General features: G+C 34.9%; 1 protein-coding gene across 1 annotated transcript; it reads right to left on the reverse strand.

Annotated features, from left to right (window-relative positions):
* Positions 1–1,008: 1,008 nt before the first annotated feature.
* On the reverse strand, positions 1,009–2,052 carry LOC131946358 (uncharacterized). The gene has a single exon (XM_059307064.1). It carries the CDS (start codon positions 2,050–2,052, stop codon positions 1,009–1,011), a length of 1,044 nt encoding a protein of 347 aa, XP_059163047.1.
* Positions 2,053–20,263: the final 18,211 nt, after the last annotated feature.

A 20,263-nucleotide genomic window follows, 5' to 3' on the forward strand; every position in this document is an offset into this window, starting at 1 on the left:
TTTGGTTATATTCAAATGCCTACATACAATCTACAAAACAAGTAGGCAAAGTGAAAATTTACATGGACTAAATATAACGAGTCAGATGATAATCAACATTTAATCGGAAAAACGGTCTTCAGGCAAATGGCATTTTGGGCCTGGCTTCCAACACGGCCATATCTCATTGCGAGACGCTAAAAGTATTTTTTTTTAAAAACACATTTCTAACTTTGATATAGTGATCCTTTGATTTTTCACTCACAAATCTCTTACGTATTTCTGATGTTGGTGTTTAACTTGTGGTAGATGTGGATCAATGCTTAACTGTGTTTAACTTGTTGATGTGGAACGATATGTACCTACATGTTGTTGAAGATGGTGTTTAACTTGTGGTAGATGTGGATCAATACTTAGCAAACTGTTGTGGATGTAGGTGTTTAACTTGTTGCAGATGAGGATCGATATCTAGCAACCTGTTGTTGAAGTTGTAGTTTAATTTGTTGTAGGTGAGGATCAATATCTACCAACCTGTTGTTGAAGTTGGTGTTTAACTTGTGGTAAATGAAGATGTAGTCAAGACGTTGGCTGTGGCACAAAGAGCCAATAGACCATGGCAGGTTTGGTGCACATGGATCAGTTGCCCGCTCTGGGATGATGACAAGATGTCTATCACGATCTGAGACAGCACCGTAGACTTTTCTAGAAGCGACATCGTCATCACCGTCTCCACGATAGGAGGTTCATTGGTGGGCTCTGTATTCATGGTTCTCATAGTTTGTTGGGTAGCAGGCTCTTTGGTGGGCTGGGATTCCGCGTTGTCCTAGTGTACTTGATTGGTCTTGTGCATAGAACTTTGAATACGTGAAGAAGATTTTCTAAGATCTTGAAATATGAATACAGCGCACACAAAGATACACATCTGACATTCGACTGCAAGACCAAGGATAAGAAAAATACATTTTATGTATTTTATCCTAAACATTACCCGCATCAAGTTTTACAGTGATACAAAACAGTCGAGAAACATCATCGTGATTTTCTTTTATTTATTAAGGCGTTTTTCTCCAGTAAAGTCTTCCTAAAGTTTGAGCTGAACTTGAAGTAGATGAAAAAACTGAGAGCGCCGTTAACGTTAGAGACGGCAATCAACGTGCTGGACATGGACTCTAAGATACTCCTGTACCTGCCCGAGTACAGCTCAGGTAAGACGAACCTGACCAGGACGAAGATCATCTGGGGGATGCCAGTTGGCACATACAGACATGCCAGCATCAGGACCATCTTGACCACACGTCTCTCTTTCCTGGACATCAGCTGACCTTGAGGTTTGGTGGCCCCCGCAGAAAGGTCACCGAACTCTCTGGAACTGTCTCGGATTTGAGAAGACTTTCGAAGACCATCGTACATGAGAACAGCGCAGACAAAAACACAGATTTGACACGAAAATGACAGGCCGAATCCAAAGACGTAGTCGTTGTACTTGTTGAGAATTTCAAATTCTTCAGAAACTTCTAGATCTAGGACAGTAGAGTTGGTGCCTGGGTCAAACACTGGAACAGCTCGTTCTGTTGCCAACAGAGGGATGTAGTTCAATAGAATAAATGCAGCAAAGCTCAGGAGAAGGATGTGTGTTTTTCTGGCCGATGAGGTCGTGTTGAAAATAAAAGGCATTGTAACACAGAGACATCGCTCGATGGAGATGAAGACTGTGATGATAGAACACAAGTCGGCGAACATGCAGCGTACAATGAGCAGGGTCAACATGAGCAGGTTGTAGGTGACCTCGGTCTCTAGTCCCAGGACGTTACACAGCACAACTGTCGTGAAACCAAAGCAAGCCAAGCTGGAGAGTAGATCAGTTGTGGACAAGGAGAAGAGCGTCAGGTGGATTCGATCCTGCAGCCCCTGACGTGCGAAGGTCACACAGTTGACCAAGTTACCGACCACGCCGAGTGAAGATAGAAGAAACATGAACAACAACAGAATCGTGTAGTCAAATTCAAACACTATTTCATCGGAAACTGGCTCCAAAGGTTCCAGAACTTCTCGATAGCCTGAACTCAAATTCATTTCCATTAGTATAGTAACACTGGGGTCTTCTCAAAACTAAATTTTCTGAATGAAAAGAAAAAGAATGTAAGAATATGAATTACATATATTACAATACAAAATACGAAAAAGTTTTCGGCGAAAGCTTACATATATTTATATCTAAAATTAAAGTTGACAACATAAAAATACATGTTTTACCTGTTGAGACCCGCTGATTCTCTCAGAGAAAATAAATGGCTCCTGCCATTTTAATTTTCAACATACATCTGCTTCTAAAACTATAATCCTGCAGATACAATCTTAATTAGCCTCTCCCTAACTAATTGTAACATACGAGAAAACATCTAGCAATAAACAAAACGTACTGGTAAAACCCAAACTGTATGAGGCGAATATTTTTATAACAATTATTTTACGGATAGTGAGCAATCTCTAGTCATCCAAGTCGGTCATTGACCCGACACGCCCTGTTGGGAGGGGTTGGGGGGGGGGGGGGTTGGGAGGGTCTCGAAGGAGCTGAATGATCTTGACCCGATTCTGACAGTCTCCGAGAGTTTATGGATTCAGATATTTCTGTCTTGTTGAGCTGTGGTTAAGAGATTTCTTTAATTGGCGTCAACTGGAGACAGTTGGTTACGAACTAACAAGTTGATTCTTGAGCGGAAAAAGTCAAACTTCAGAATGTCTAGTACAAGTGGTATGAACCTAGCGGCCCACGCTGCTATCTCAAGAATCATTTGTTGAAGTGATTCGATTACTTATTTACAGTTTAGATGAGGATATGTAGCCACTTATAATCGATTAATTTCTCCAGCTTCAATAACAATCAATTAGCCACGTGGTGTGGTAATTTATCGATCTCTAGATTTAGTAGTTGTTGTTATGAAACGATAAAGGTCGTTATCTTGTGTTACGGTGATTAGGGAGAAAGTTAACCTGGAAAAAAATGTCGGTTTTGTACGGTGTAGTTTCCGTAGTTTCTGTTGTAGGATGTATTTTGCCGTAGTAAGTTGTAGTTTGTTGTAGTAGTTGTATTTTGTTTGTAGTAGGTTGTAGTAGGTTGTAGGTTGTAGGTTGTTGTAGTAGGTTGTAGTTTGTTGTAGTCGGTTGCATTTTATTGTAGTAGGTTGTAGGTTGTTGTAGTAGGTTGTAGGTTGCTGTAGTAGGTTGTAGGTTGCTGTAGTTTAAGTGGAAATAAATCGGTGGTCACGTCCAACTTGCGGTGTTTAACCTCTATCAAACATCTGAAGGAAGTTTTAACTAAGTCAAGGACAGGAGAATTTAATGATGAACTCATAACTTTAGGAGTAGCAATTTAAAAAAAACATACACATAAACTACAGATCTCTAAGAAGACAAGACGACGAACGTATGTACATATTATGCCAAGCAACTTCCCCTCGACTTGATGCAGTGTCGTTTTGACTTACAGGCGAGGTAGACAGGAGTCTTGTGGACGTGACGTTTTACTAGAGTCACAAGTAGCAGACTTCGCTAAACTGGAGTCACAAGTAGTAGACTTCGCTAAACTGGAATGACAAGTAGTAGATTTCGCTAAACTGGAGTCACAAGTAGTAGACTTCGCTAAACTAGAGTCACAAGTAGTAGACTTTGCTAAACTGGAGTCACAAGGACTAGACTCTTTACTAAACTGGAGTCACAAGGACTAGACTCTTTACTAAACTGGAGTAACAAGGACTAGACTATTTACTAAACTAGAGTCACAAGGACTAGACTCTTTACTAAACTAGAGTCACAAGGAGTAGACTCTTTACTAAACTAGAGTCACAAGGACTAGACTCTTTACTAAACTGGAGTCACAAGGAGTAGACTTCGCTAAACTAGAGTTACAAGGACTAGACTCTTTGCTAAACTGGAGTCATAAGGAGTAGACTCCATGCTAAAGTGGAGTCACAAAGAACATACATGCTGGGTCGTTCATTAATTTTCAGCTTTTGATTTTTTTGGGACTTCTGTTATATTGTGAAGTCAAAAACTAAGAATTTTCTAATTGTACAGAGACAGCCGAGTTGTAAGAGATACCGAATTCACCTTCAGCACTAGTACTGTATTACGTGCATAGTATGAACAAATAGTAACCTGTAATATATCGGAACAAAGGGACGGGGTGGTGGTGCGGTAGGGCGCACCACTGCTGTCTTTAGTTCGGATCCAGGCGTGGTCCACCCAGTTCTGATGGGAAGATGAATTACGTTAGATAATCGACTACACCAACCCTTTCATATGCATAAATCACGTAAACAGTTGAACTCTACTTCATCTGCCATACGACCCGGCAGGTCCTAATGAATAACTTACGTTAGAGAACAGCAAATATAAATACGTAAACCTTAACTTAAACATTAGATCTAGAATCTATCAACTTAACGATTCATCTGAGGTAGACTCCTAGGCATCTCATGCACGTCATGTAACAAATAACGTCATATAAAAATATAACAAATAGCATCATATAACAAATAAACAGGTCAGTGAAATAATCACAAATGTGATTGGTGATTTGAGAACCCGCTAAGTATCCTCAAGACAAAGAAACTCAGATGGTATAGTCACGTGACACAGTAAACTTGCAAGTCACGGTGCCAGGAGAGGGTAGAGGAGTCAGGTCAAGACAAAATTAGATGGAGACATCAAGGAGTGGACTTGGCTGGCCGTTGTAGTGTTACATAAAGCAGCGGACGGACACACAAGATGGCAAACTTCTGACAAAATCAACTTTGGTGTCCCAAAAATGCACCCCTACCCCGGGGAGTTATGCGATGATTTATTGATCAATCACATGATCATTTCGTTAAATCTCACATAGAATAAAGCACAAGCATATTCAAAAAAGTATTTCTTGGTATGTTGGAAGGTAGTCTACTTGGAACAATATATATATAGAGAGAGACTATAATCGTGGGTGACATAATTTAAATTGTGTTTATATCAGATTTCATAAGCGATCAACTTAAACTTTAGTTTAGCAAAATATCACGAATGTATGCTTAAAAGGTCCTGCTCTCAACTATTTTCAGTAAAATATCACGGATATATTCGCAGAGTGACTTACTTACAACTGTATTTGGTAGAATATAATGAACATGTTCATAAGAAACAACTTAGAATTATGTTAAGTAAAATATGATTATGTTCATAAAGGACCAACTTCGTACGCTGGTGATTGTAATGTTTATAGTGGCCATTGTTTTTAGTAAAATATTTGACCGTTGTCTCAGTTCCAGTGAAACTTTTCAGTTATGTCGAAAAGCTTTTTTGTAATCAGTACGCTATGTGAGACATAATAGCTATAAGATCTGTTCGCTATGTGAGACACACTATAAAATCTGTTCGCTATATGAGACATACTAGCTGTAAGATCTATTCTCTATGTGAGACATACTAGGAATAAGATATGTACGCTATGTGAGACAAACTAGGTATGAGATCTGTTCGCTATGTGAGACATACAAGGTATAAGATCTGTTCGTTACGTGAGACTTACTATTAGATCTGTTCGTTACGTGAGACATACTATAAGATCTGTTCGCTATGTGAGACATACTAGGTATAAGATCTGTTCGTTACGTGAGACATACTATAAGATCTGTTCGCTATGTGAGACATACAAGGTAAAAGATTTGTTCGACTATGTGAGACATACTAGGTATAAGATCTGTTCGACTATGTGAGACATACTAGTTATAAGATCTGTTCGCTATGTGAGACATACTAGTTATAAGATCTGTTCGCTATGTGAGACATACTAGTTATAAGATCTGTTCGCTATGTGAAACATACTAGCTATAAGATCTGTTCGACTATGTGAGTCATACTAGCTATAAGATATGTTCGTTACGTGAGACATACTAGCTATAAGATCTGTTCGCTATGTGAGACATACTCGCTATAAGATCTGTTCGTTACGTGAGACATACTATAAGATCTTTTCGCTATGTGAGACATACTAGTTATAAGATCTGTTCGACTATGTGAGACATATTAAGTATAAGATTTGTTCGTTATGTGAGACATACTAGCTATAAGATCTGTTCGACTATGTGAGACATATTAAGTATAAGATTTGTTCGTTATGTGAGACATACTAGCTATAAGATCTGTTCGACTATGTGAGACATATTAAGTATAAGATCTGTTCGACTGAGTGTATCGTCGGTAAAGTACAAACTGTGTGAAACTCCAAAGTTTTGAATTATTTTGAACGTAAAGCGCCCGAGATTAGGATTAGCTTCGGCTTGCGAGATGTCTAAATATAAAACATCAATGTGAACATGTATGCCATCCCCAATGTTATACGAACCATGTGGGGAGTAAAAGCACTGGTTTCACATATATGTGCAATATATTAGTTTCTTGGAAAACAAACTCTGAAGTCGTTCCAATGTCAGGTTATTTGTCCAGCGCCCCACCACCAAAATACCCCCCTCCCCCCATCCACGAGTCTACACAAGTACTACCCAGACGATGAAGGAAATATCTTGGAGGGAAAGATTAAATGGGTTAGCCACACGCTGCGTGGCCTGAAACACAAAGATGTTTACATGTCTTTGTGTTTGTCTTTGTGGTTGAGAAATATGGCTTCCCAGGGTGGGGTTGTGGTTGTGTGGGGATGGGGCTTTGGCGGTGGAGCTTAGGAGAGTTAATTTAACAAGTTCAAAGAACACCTGGTCTTCACGTCAATAAATATTTGATTTATTTCATGAATATGTTCATCATTTCAACCATACTATTGCTAAACTTTTCTTAAATACACTCAAATCTTGTTTATATTATCAGAACGTTATAAATATTTAGATACGAATAATATCTAAGACTTCCAAACTAATGTTTATCAAAAAGAAATAATTACCACATCTGAATTGTATAATTATTTAAAAGCTGAAAAGAAAAGTTAAATATATAAGACATTATATTGTTCTTAAACTACGCATCAGAAATTCGACGGCCCAAGCACACAATATAAGGTTTTACTGTCATGTACACAAGAAAACCAGTAAATTAAGCAATGTCAGTAATTTGAAAAAATAAGCTGAACACTGAACAAAAGATACTACTTGTGAAAATGTACGAGCAATTTAATTTGTAATACAACAATGAATTGAACACAAAAAAACAGCTTCCTATTCGAGAAAATACCCACCTATTGCATGGAATGCAGTCAAATTCTCAGAGTTAGGAGTTAAAACAGACAAACGTACAGTTTAAATTTAACGTAAATCTAACAACAAATCATTTAAAATTAAATCTATTTTTATAATTACTTAGTAATTATAGCTGTGTCGACAACATTAGAAACGCAAAGTCTAATAACAGCTTTTAAAAGCATTAAACCCTTATTTAAAAAAAACACATCTATACTCTAAAGTTAAAACGGCATACACATATATTTTAATTCTCGTCTATTCCTGTGATTAAAAATACTGTTATAATGTGACTTATAATGTAAAGGACATAATTATCTAAAAGACATAATTATCTTACGTAGATAATTATCTGGTCGTATAATCTTTAACTAAAGACGACGGCACAATGAAAGATAATTGATAGGTTGTCTAAACTTTACTTTGATTCTCTTTTAAACTTACGTTAGTTTTTTCTTCATCCACCTGAAATAAAGAGAAATGTATTTGATGTGTGTCTATGTTTTGTAGCGTAGAATATACGCGGGCTAGAGTGCTATATTTTATAGAAGATTTTTATAGAAGTAGTCGAAGAAGTGAAGGTAAAATGTACAAACCCATCAACCCACCACAATGACTGCACATTATAGATACATCAATTGGACCTCTTTAATATTTCAAACAATTCAAAATTAGTGAAAAAAAATGAGGTGCTCTAAATGAAGCCTAGTGAATACAAGAAATAATAAAAGCTTATAGTACAAGCTATTAAGTGCCTAATAATAGTGCTTGAACTGATACTACCAAGATAGTGCCTACAATGAAAACAACAAAGATGTAGTAGAAAATCAACATACATGAATCTAGAAAAAAAAATAACGCAAATAATAAAACCCTCACTAAGTAGTGCATACTTAGAAAGTACAAATAAGTAGTATCTACAGTGAATATACCAATAAAGTAGTGCATAGAATAAATCTATCAATAAAGTAGTGCATAGAATAAATCTATCAATAAAGTAGTGCCTACAGTGAATATATCATTTAAGTAGTGCTAACAATAAATACACAATAGAAAAGGCCACTCTATGAAGATGGTAAACAAGAAAAACTTCGAGAGCAGTGCTAAAGAAATTAATGCAAGAAGGCAAATTGAGTTTTTATTTACAAGTCTTGTATTATTTGGCACTTAGCATTGACCTACTTTATAATACGCCTTGGCACTCGTTTTCGTATGGATTACATAGTCTTTATAGGAGAAGTACGGTAGTGCTTCTATAAATGTTTAATTTTATAGGCACCATTGTCAGTTGTGTTAGCTTCACTGATTCACCATACTTGTTGTATAACATTATTCAATCATTTCTGAGTTTTTTTTTACATAGTTATTAGAATCTTGAACTTTAATACGTGTTCATTGATCCATAACAGTGCTTGTTTACAAGTTCGTTAACTTTGTTTCTACACGATGTAAGATTTAGAGCAATATGCTGGCAGGTTTTGTGATATTGTTAGCGAAATCTGTTCTGTTGATTACTCGGTGTATCATTTTGTGGGCGAGATGCCTCCTACTGCTAGCTAAATGTGTGTTGTTGCTGGCCAAATGTCTGTTGTTGATAGCTAAATGTGTGTTGATTTTAGCAACATGTATGCTGTCTATAATAACAGAAACTTTCTTTTTCTCAAGTTGATATTTTCTTCGCTTTTTAGTTAGTTTTTACAGCTCACACAAGCCAACACATGTACTCTAAAACCAGAGGAGATTTTTTATGGTAAAAATAATTAGATGAGAACACTCAACACCGAAGCATATAGTGTATTAGATACAATCAGATTGTGTATTAGATACAATCAGATTGTGTATTAGATACCATCAGATTGTGGTTCCCTACCGACAATGTTATACATGTATAGGAGTGTTTATGGTGGCAGACCCACAATCTGATGGAGGATCTGGTCAGGCGAGCTTAATCTCATCTTCGTTTGATTGCAGTATAAAAAGTTCAAGGACTTAGCCGCTGTTGGTTTTCAGTGTTTGTAACTAAATGATTAATGATAATGTTTACAAATTGTAAAAATTCTAAAGAATATTTTTTGAGTTTTTACTATTCACCAGTTCACAACTAAATAAAACTGTAGATGAATTTTTTTTCCTTTCTTTTTTTCTTTGCATTTGTTACGAAATTTGCTTCTTAAACAACCCTAATGATTTGCGAATCTTATATTGCAATAAAATCGCTATTTTTTCAACAAAAGCTTTTTCTCTACTTTTCTCGGATAAGAATTTTTTAATAATCTTGCTTAATGATCAACATGACTACGCATAACTTTGACCACAGATCATAGGGCGTCTCACCATAGTGCTTTGTATATGTATATCCTAACAAGTGATGTAAGGGAGTCAAAATTTTATATGACATTGTAGCATGATGAACTAATATGATTACAAATCATGTATGAATACAAGTAATCTAGACCAACTAAAATAAAACCAAGAGAGTATGCTTCTAGAGCTCAAGAGAGAGCTAAAGTCGTCACGTGTCTAACGGTTCTTCTTTCTGTTAGAGATAACTTGTGTTTTTAAGATATTAGAGTTCCCTCCCCGGGTTTACGTCTTGCCTCCAAGAGTTCCCTCCCCACATACGTCTCTCCAGCGTTCTTTAATGTAGTTGTGTGAAGGGAGTCACGAAGGCCTTGTTACAATAAAATGGCGAAGATCAAAATAAAATTTTGACAACGATATGTCACTTCTACCCATAGCTCTTAACAGAAGTTAACGGGATAGTAATAATAAATATGGTACTTAATAAATTTTCATATTTTAGGAGGGAGGGAGGAGCAAAGAACTTGTTTTAATAAAATATTGGTGATGCAAATTTTTAATAGCAATTATGGATATGTGTGTATGTAAGTGTGTGTGTGTGTGTGGTGTATCAGTGTTGGGGGGAGTGTAGAATATTGAGTGCTGCTAAAAAAAACGTGTCGTGCTGAATGAGGTGAGTGGTGTAGCAGGGGTGGGCTGGCTGTGTCCAAATGTAAAGACTTATATGTAGACCTAGCAATCCATTAGGCAGAGGAAGTAGAGTTCAAATGTTTCTTGACCTCGACATATGAAGGGAAGGTGTGGTCAGGACTTTGCACATTTACTTTCCCCAGCGTGAGTTAGGTACCCATCAGAACTTGGTGGACTCAGGGACACTCTATTGACTTGGACCTAATTCGAACTCGAGACTTTCGGGTTATCAGCCTAGCGCTCTATCGCTTTGGCCACGTCGACTCATTAGTTGTCTAAGAGGCCCAGGAAATAAATTAAAAAAATAGACCGTCGAACTCAAGCCGCTAGATTTTGTAATCGTTAATAAAATTCAGTCAAGATCCCTGAGGTTAATTGCTGCCAGAACTCACGTGTAAAGTGTGGAAATTACGTTTTTCTTACTGCACGTGCATGAGTAAGGTCACTTCACTTAACTCTCAAGGTCACCTGGATGGTGCTCTCTTCACGTGGACCCTCGTCCATGCACACGTTCTGGTTGGTGGGTTACAACTTTGAGATCTGTTTGCACGAATCGAGCGTGGATCAAGCGCTGTTATGTGAGTACACACAGCGAGTAGGAAAATATTGAACTTGGCTTTCTCAATCGATGCCTGGCCCTCTTGTGATTGGAAAAATATTAATCAGAAACCGTTTATCAAGATCGATGTTTCAAGTGCAAGTCAATAACTGTAACTTGTGTTGACATATTGATTCATGTTTGGGATATTTAATACATTATCAAATAAAAGTGAAGGCCACTTGTTCGAATTGCCATGTTTGTACTACTGATGTTTTCTTCGTGTAAAATGTAACCAATGGATACTAAAAGAGTAGAAGAATACACACGCACTGTAATAAGAAATAATTTCTTTGTTAAAATAGTTTAGAATATTTTCTTGTAGAAACAAATGTTAAAACTTATTCACGATAAAAAGTTATTCTTTTTTGTATTCTAGCTAAATTTTTCTAAGTTCTGGCGTATGCCTACCTTTATTTATTTAAAATTAATAAAGATATGGAAAATAAATGTAACCTTGTCATTCATTACCTTAACCATTCGTATCCTTGGTCACTCGTAAACCACAATTTGTGACGTGTCTTTAGTAACCAGGACAGCACTATACAAATCTAAAATACCATTTTCATACAGAATAAAGTAGCATGAAGTCCATTACATAGCAGCACAGAAAGCCCACTACTTCCCTTACCTTCAACATTCTTTTTATGTTACTTTGAGAACCATATGAAACTTGCATAAAGATAAACTGATCTGCTAGAAAATATCCAAACTAAGTATTAAAACAAAAAAAGTAGAGCAAAGAATAAAAATAACAACAAAACTACTGTAAGTATGCATTTGAAAATAAATGTTATAAAAAGATTGAATTGTATTTTTTATGTTACTGAAATTAAGGGACCCGTTACCTAAACACGTTGTTTTATTTCCGTTGAAATGTGTAGATATTCTAACTAGATGGTTTTAAAAAAGACAGTTTAAAATGATTTAATATTGTGTATACATTTTAGCAGTATGCTTCTGAAATTACTGCCGTATTTTTAGTAAAGGACTATAGTAAAGCACGCATTTACCTGAGGCAAAAAAAAAATAACAACAATGTGTTCACCAAGTTCTTAAAGTAACACGCTTTACGTGTATAATTTCTCGTTCACTCAGGTCGTCCGTTTATTGTGTCATTACCTACCTGTTGTATTTATATCCGAAGTCATTTATAATCCGGGCCCAACTGTACACATCTCACAATCGATTTTATACAGCCTAGCTTTTCAAACGATGTAAATGTAAAAAGGTATGTATCACAAATACACTTAGTCCTCACCATTACAAATTTAGTGATTTTTTTAAATCTCGGAATTAGAGAATATATGGTATGAAAGAAAGAGAAAAGTACTTAAGACATTTTAGCATTTTACCAACCATCGTTGAATACTAATAAAACATAAACGGTGTCAAACCGTATCAAAACTATTAAACGCAAAATTAAAAAAAAAGCTTTTTGAAAGTTTGTTTTAAGATTAGTTTAATGCAAACACATACTTGTGCATAAAAAAATAAGTAAATAAATAAAAACAACAAGGAAAAGAATTTGTGACCAGATGAGCGCAAAATAAAAGAAAATAGAATAAAGAAAAGAAAACGCGAAAGTAGTAAATGTGGAAAAAACATAGATTTTAAAATCTACCACTATATTGTTTTGACAAAGATAATTATTACTTGATATTTTTACTACACTAATTTTAATTGCTGTGGGCTTAAAAACGATAAAATACACAATAATAAATACTGTTAGACAAAAAAATATTTTCAATCTTTTAACTTTCAGGTGTTTGTAGTCATACATCTCTACTAATACACATATAGGGCAACTATAAAAATAAATTAAAACATTAAAATTAATCAAACAAAAATAAGCAAAATTTTACATTTAAGAAAGTATGTGTGTATATTTTCGTTTTCAATGAAACCAATAGAATATGTTCTGGTTGTGAGTTTTAATTCAGACAAGGTTTTTCAAATTCATTTAAGTTTTGTTTGAATTTCAACAAAGTATTCCTAAAGTAGCTGTTGTATTTGTAGTAAATGACGATGGTGAAGGCCGCGTTGACCAGTGGAGATAGGGCTAGAAAACCGTGGCAGGTGTTGTAGAGTTCGGCCAACGGTCCGAACATAAAATCTGGAATGACCAGCAACGCGATGGCGATTGCAACTTGTGGCACCGCTGTTGGTAGGTAGAGACAGGCAAGAATCATCACCATCCTGACCACTTTCTTTTCTTTTTTCGACATCACGCTGGACTTGGATTTGTCTAGATCCTCCGTCTTTTTCTCCTGCATTGTGCTGCGTACCTGCGAGGATTTCCGGAGACCTCGGTACATCATAACAGCGCAGACGAAGATACAAATTTGGCAGAAATATGCAACTCCTGAACATATAATATACAGATGCAACTGCACACACAGAAGAAAGAAATCAGTGACCATAAAAGTGATGTAAGTTTCATTAGAACCGGGTCTATATGCTTCAACAAACTCGTAACTGCAAAATAGGGGTAGAAAATTGAGCAACAAATACACCATAATCAGCACCATAACGATTCGGGTCGTGTTTGTGTTGAATCTGGTGTTGAAGACAAAGGGAAAGGTCACACAGACGCAGCGTTCGAATGAGATGAACGCCAGTAACAAAGCCGAGTAGTCCACGACTACAGCCCGTATTAAATAGATGATCGCAAGCACGGGAAACTGGTCCACATTGAACTTCACCTCGAGAAATAGTAAAATAAAATCTATGCTGGACGCGAACGTGACAAAACACAACAAGAAGTCGAAGAAAGAGAGAACGAATAAAGTAAAGTTGACGCGTTCACTCAGGCCCATGACGTAGAAGACCTTCTGATTAATTCCGTTGGTGACCATCCCAAAACACGATAGAACGATCGTGCCCACGATCACTACCCATATGTCAATGTAGTAGAGAGCCTCCGCGGAAACTTGGAATCCTTCATGTGCCGTTGGTGTGCTGTTTGATTTATCCATCACACTGTTCAACTTTGTTTGAATTATTTGACGTAAACAATTTGACTGATTTAATATTTTAAGAAAAAATATTTTGATACTTAATACTGATTAAAATATAAATTTTACCTAAGACTATGAGTATATTAATTGTTTAAGAAAGGTTTAATTGAACTCGGTTGATAATAATGATTTTTTTGAATGTTGTTTACTTTCATAAATCATAACCAAAATGTAGTGTAGGACTCATAAATTATAACCAAAATGTAGCGGTATTTTTACATCTTAACGCACTAATGACAAGTTAAATTTGGAAATAAAAGAAATAAAATTTAACTTCTGGTTTTACTTGAACCTACATACCAACATTTTGTGAATTATGAATCTAATGCAATCAATACAATTCTTTTTTAGTTTTCACAAACGAATATAATTAGCAAGTTATTGTTTTATAATAAAGTAGGCTATATGCAAAATAATAAAGTAAAGATTTGTCTGAATTGACATGTAATTGTTATTCTATTGATAAACAAAACACGAAGAGTATTTTGATAAATCCATTAAACTATATTTTTAGTTTGTCTGGAAAATTTACAGCTGATTATTTCATGTTGACTATATTCTGATTTAAAAAATCAAAACTGACAAATATTTTTTAACATACCAAACTAACTTTGAAATGAAATATTGTCTGATTTAAAATTAAAGAAAACGCATATTCTGATGCGAGTTTAATAATCGTACCGTCCAGACAGCACTGAAAAGATTAAAGATTTTGTTTACGAAGATCATTGACAGTATCGTTTTTGTTTAGTGGATATTTGTATTTATGGTCTAAAGAGTTTAAATTTAGCCCTCTCGCTATCAAAGCAAAGACATATTTATTAACTTTTTAAAACATATAATTTGTTGTATTCGAAAAGTTTCAAAGTACCGAAATTAAACTTTTAAAATGACGCGTGTCAATACAATGATACTTTAAGCGAATCTCCGTAGGAAGAATCGAATATTGTGTCTTAATTCTGAATGACAATTTCCTACTTGAGGTCCGAGTGAATATATCTTAGAGTACCATTCAGAATAATAGACGTTTCAAAATTTTAACATAGTTTACCAAAAACGTATTGACTTATAAAGTGGCTATGAAGAACGACAACCCGAGGTTCAAGTGGCGTAGCTACCCCTTCATTACACTTGACAAAATCGACACACTACCAGTCATCGGGGAGGATCATAGTCTGTGCCGGTTAGTCACGGGTCTGTCAGTAAAAGATAAATAAAAGCTTTCATCGAATCGATTTATACGAGATATCGATATAGTACTTAAAACGATATTTTTTAGTAGACGTAGCAGAGAATAGGGAACTACATCTGTTGAAAAATATATTTAAATGTGCAAGAAAAAAATGTATATTTAAAATAACAGAATTAATGTTTTTTTAAGTTGGCTTTCATCAATTACTATTCAAAATGTTGCGTTATTTTACAAAGTGAAATAAACGTATAATAGCACAATGAAAATTCTGTTGCGATTTTGCATTGTAACATATCACAACTCCTTCTATTATATGTTTCTGAAAGTTTCAATTGTAATAAGATATACAAGAGAAACTAATAAGAGAAACTGTGATAAGTCAGATGTAGACTTTATTCTAACCTACACTGAACTTCAATACTGGAACAGAAAATAAAGAAGCAAATGGCAAGCTGCGAAAGTTTGTAGGATAGAGAAGCTACACAAAGTTACGCAACACGTCTAGACCCAACTGAGATGTGCGTGTTTTATTTCTGTAACGAGATATTTGTGTTATAATTTTTTTTTATATCTTGGTCAAATAAACAAATGCAACTTTCATTTTAAGAGAAAGTTTTAGTCAGTATTTATTTTTAACCATAAATCATTGTTGATAATATTGAAATAATGCTAGCTGTTTTTTTTAAAATAAAAAACAATTAATTTAAAACAATGTTCTTTATTTTAAAAAGTAACTCATAATTTCACAATGCTGTTATTTTTTGCTACTGTAGCAATGTTAATGTTCCCACTACTAAAACTGACACCAAATACAACGCTGACTATTGACTACATAGTTTGTGGGATTAGAATCATTTTTAATAACAAATATTTACCCCATCTCGTAATTACTGATATTATTTCCCACAAATTTGTTTATAAGAAATCGTATTGTGAATAAAGGTTACTTAACTGAATGAGCAATGGGGTGAGCACTTGTATCTGGAAAGCTAACATTACAGCAAAATTCAACACACATTTCGTTGTTCGTTTAGCTGAGATTCGCATCATTTGTATTTTTAATGCTAACATTATAAGTTAACATAACACACACTTGGTTATTTTTTGAGCTGTGATTTCTCACCGATCCGTTTTATCACTGACGAAGAGAATGCTGTGTGGTGTAGGTTCAAGTCTGTTAAATGTAAGACTACATTTTTACCTCATTTTTACTTAAGTATATTTAACATTTTTAATAGGCAAAGACTTCTTGTCTAATCAAATTGATACTGCTAACATTGTTTATAGGTTACAAATATTTTGAATAGTTTAGGTATTTTATTAATGAAATTAATCACCTATTTGGGATTATTTCGTTAACTAAAAACTGTCTAGTATATAGCAATCCTCAAAACCTTACCGTAAAAATGAGTACTTATTGCTGTTTTTGTATACTAAAATATAGGTTGGAAATGAAATACATCAGTAGAAATACAATTTCAAGAGGGCAACCAGTGAAAAGACAAATGATTTCATATGAAATATCCAGTTGAATCTTTACAAAATTGTAACATTTTATGTACACGAAAGTAGTACAACAAATTAACAATATTCTGTACAAAAAATACATTTAAATAAAATACCTTTTGTAAATGTATGTTCACTGCTGTTAAAATATTTTTACACAACCATATACGAGTATAATATAGGGCTCTACGATTTATAAATTAAACAATTTTCATTTCCATTTGATTTTTAAATTATAGCGAATTCACTTTTAAACATTAAAAAAAATATACTCTTAATATCGATGCTCATTATTTAAAACTTGATCGAATTAATCAATGCAAGTTTTAAGCTCAATTTGACAACAATACATTTTGCAACGTGATCAGCTGAAATTGTTGGAATAATGAAGAAAGTATCAACTATAGAAACCCCACATTACATTTCACCAATGCTGTTTAATGAATCAAGGGATATAACTCATGAAATTTTTTGTAGAAACATTTTCATGATCTTCTCCCTTAACTCTTTAATTGGCAAAAACTTGAATTTAGACCTCATAAATTTTAAAAATTCTTTTGGGTTAGTTTTTGAATGTTATGAAATCTTAATTTATATAGTTCATGTATTTTCTTCTGATATTCCAGTATACACTGCGCATATCAATGTAAATGTTGTGCTGAATGTATTAAAATGTTCTAAGTAAAAATGTACTCAAGAAATCATCATTTGTTCGGGGACTGGCCGGCCAGTTCGAGACGTGTCCCAGGTTTCACATTTAGTTGCTTATTTATGGATTTTATATCCTAATAAATTCGTATAAATCATGAATTAGAAGAAAGTTAAAGCTTTTAGCTTTTCATCGACCGACATCCAGCAGTATGTTAAACAGAAATACTTATTGTTGCTGATGTTTTTTTAATAAAATAACAGAGGTTTTGTGCGGAAGTATAAAAGAAAGTAAATTACCAGTCTAGACAAAAATAATAAATCTAATAAAATCGTAAAGAATTACAGAAGGAAAATAAACGAGATTTTATCAAAGTTTACACGTTAAAAATAAGAAAATTAAACATTTTGCTTTCTACATATTCAATATATAGGAAGTACAAATATTTGTACTAAACCAACATACAATGCAATTGGTTTAATAAGAGACTTAATAAAATACTTAAAAAAAACTTTTTAAAAAACCACGTTTTTCTTGTGGACTAAAAAGTAGAAAATAACTATTTACATACATTTGATGACAAAAAACGTGGGTACGTTCACCATCAAATTTCCCGACCCATCTGCCCGACCCACGTTTTTTGTCATCAAATGTATGTAAATAGTTATTTTCTACTTTTTAGTCCACAAGAAAAACGTGGTTTTTTAAAAAGTTTTTTTTAAGTATTTTATTTTCTCCTTTTTAGTCCGTTGCTACACATGAAAAACGTGGTTTTTAAAAAAGTTTTTTATATAGTTTATTTTCTACTTTATCTAATGACTTGATTAAGTATGAATTGACTAAGTGTTTATAAATACACGGACTAAAAAAATCTTGAGCGACCAGGATTCGAACCTGGGTTGTCGCGGCCACAACGCGAAGTACTAACCACTATACGATCACGGCCAGCGCGCTCACATCGATTGGGGCCGAAGTAACTGTGTCTATAAGCCTCCAGTCTTGTCGGTATCTTTAGAAATCATGTCCTCAATTTTATGGTCCTTGGGGCGTAATTAAATTAAGCTAATTACCGTCTCTAATTGCTAGTTTTTATGATTGCATCTGAAATTGTTAGGCGAAAGTAGCCTACATGCCAAATTTCAGATCTATTGAGCAATCAGAAGTGGGTTAATTTTCGATGTCAATTTTAACAACAAACACACGCGAAGCTGAGTTAATAAAAACGTGTTAAAAAGACAGTTAAACAAACTGCAATAAACATCATCTAGTTAACATAACAAATGCCTAAAAGTAGTATAACGTAAATATGAAGCATAAAGCTCGTAAACTCTGTGATATTAAAAGCTTAATTTACAGTTAGCAAAGATTAGAATTTATAAGCAGATTACTTTGAAAATTATAAAAAAAAATATGGCGTTGAAGAGCTGGTGGTTGATTGTACAGGTGATGTTACCGAAACTTGAAAGGATGATGGTGACCACAATCACTACCCACAATCACTACCCACAATCACTACCCACAATCACTACCCACAATCACTACCCACAGTCACTACCCACAATCACTACCCACAATCACTACCCACAATCACTACCCACTATCACTACCCACAATCACTACCCACAATCACTACCCACTATCACTACCCACATTCACTACCCACTATCACTACCCACAATCACTACCCACAATCACTACCCACAAACACTAACCACAATCACTACCCACAATCACTACCCACAATCACTACCCATAATCACTACCCACAATCACTACCCACTATCACTACCCACTATCACTACCCACAATCACTACCCACTATCACTACCCACTATCACTACCCAGGGGTCAATGTTGGAAATATTTTCGCATTATTTTCTAAACCCTACATCTTATTTTCAGCTACATTGTGAAGGAAAGATTTGTGATGGAAAAAGGTTTTATTAATGTTTTATTTTTATTTTAGATTGCTTAAAATGTATTGCAAAAGCTTTTAGATTAAATAAAATTTGTACATAAACTTCGGGGCAAATTAAAACGGGAAAATACATATTGTTATGTATTCACTTATTTATCTAAATAATAGTTAAATATATGTAGGCCCTATCTGTTAAATTTCATTGTAATATATTATTAAAAAAAAACTTTTCAGATAATTTAGTTTGTATTGTTTTCACGGTTCCCAGAAAGAACCGCAACGGAAAAAAGCGCAACGGAAAAAAGCGCAAAACAAAAAGCGCAACGGAAAAAAGCGCAAACGGAAAAAAGCGCAAAGAGAAAAAAGCGCACACAGAAAAAAGCGCAACGAGAAAAAAGCGCACACAGAAGAAAGCGCAAAAAGAAAAAAGCGCAAACGGAAAAAAGCGCAACGAGAAAAAAGCGCAAACGGAAAAAAGCGCAAAGAGAAAAAAGCGCACACAGAAAAAAGCGCAAACGGAAAAAAGCGCAAAGAGAAAAAAGCGCACACAGAAAAAAGCGCAAAGAGAAAAAAGCGCAAACAGAAAAAAGCGCAAAGAGAAAAACGCGCACACAGAAAAGAGCGCAAACAGAAAAAAGCGCAAACGGAAAAAAAGCGCAAACAGAAAAAAGCGCAAACAGAAAAAAGCGCAAACAGAAAAAAGCGCACACGGAAAAAAGCGCAATGAGTAGCTTTTATTTGCGCTTTTTTCCGTTGCGCTTTTTTTCCGTTGCGGTTTTTTCCGGCCACCTGTTTTCACAAAGCGCAAACGGAAAAAAGCGCAAAGAGAAAAAAGCGCACACGGAGAAAAGCACAAAGAGAAAAAAGCGCAAAGAGCAAAAAGCGCAAAAAGAAAAAAGCGCACACAGAAAAAAGACGGTTCCCAGAAAAAAGCGCAAACGGAAAAAAGCGCAAACAGAAAAAAGCGCAAACGGAAAAAAGCGCACACAGAAAAAAAGCGCAAACGGAAAAAGCGCAAACGGAAAAAAGCGCAAACAGAAAAAAGCGCAAACGAAAAAAAGCGCAAACAGAAAAAAGCGCAAACAGAAAAAAGCGCAAACGGAAAAAAAGCGCAAACAGAAAAAGCGCACACAGAAAAAAGCGCAAACGGAAAAAAGCGCAAAGAGAAAAAAGCGCAAACGGAAAAAAGCGCA

The sequence above is a fragment of the Physella acuta genome, unplaced genomic scaffold (genome assembly GCF_028476545.2).
Source record: "Physella acuta isolate Inbredline_101_S28 unplaced genomic scaffold, ASM2847654v3 ptg000555l, whole genome shotgun sequence".
Taxonomy (NCBI): domain Eukaryota; kingdom Metazoa; phylum Mollusca; class Gastropoda; family Physidae; genus Physella; species Physella acuta.

Bases quoted from the DNA above. Each gene is read 5' to 3' on its own strand.
- LOC131946358 (XM_059307064.1), bottom strand. From the start codon at position 2,052: ATGAATTTGAGTTCAGGCTATCGAGAAGTTCTGGAACCTTTGGAGCCA.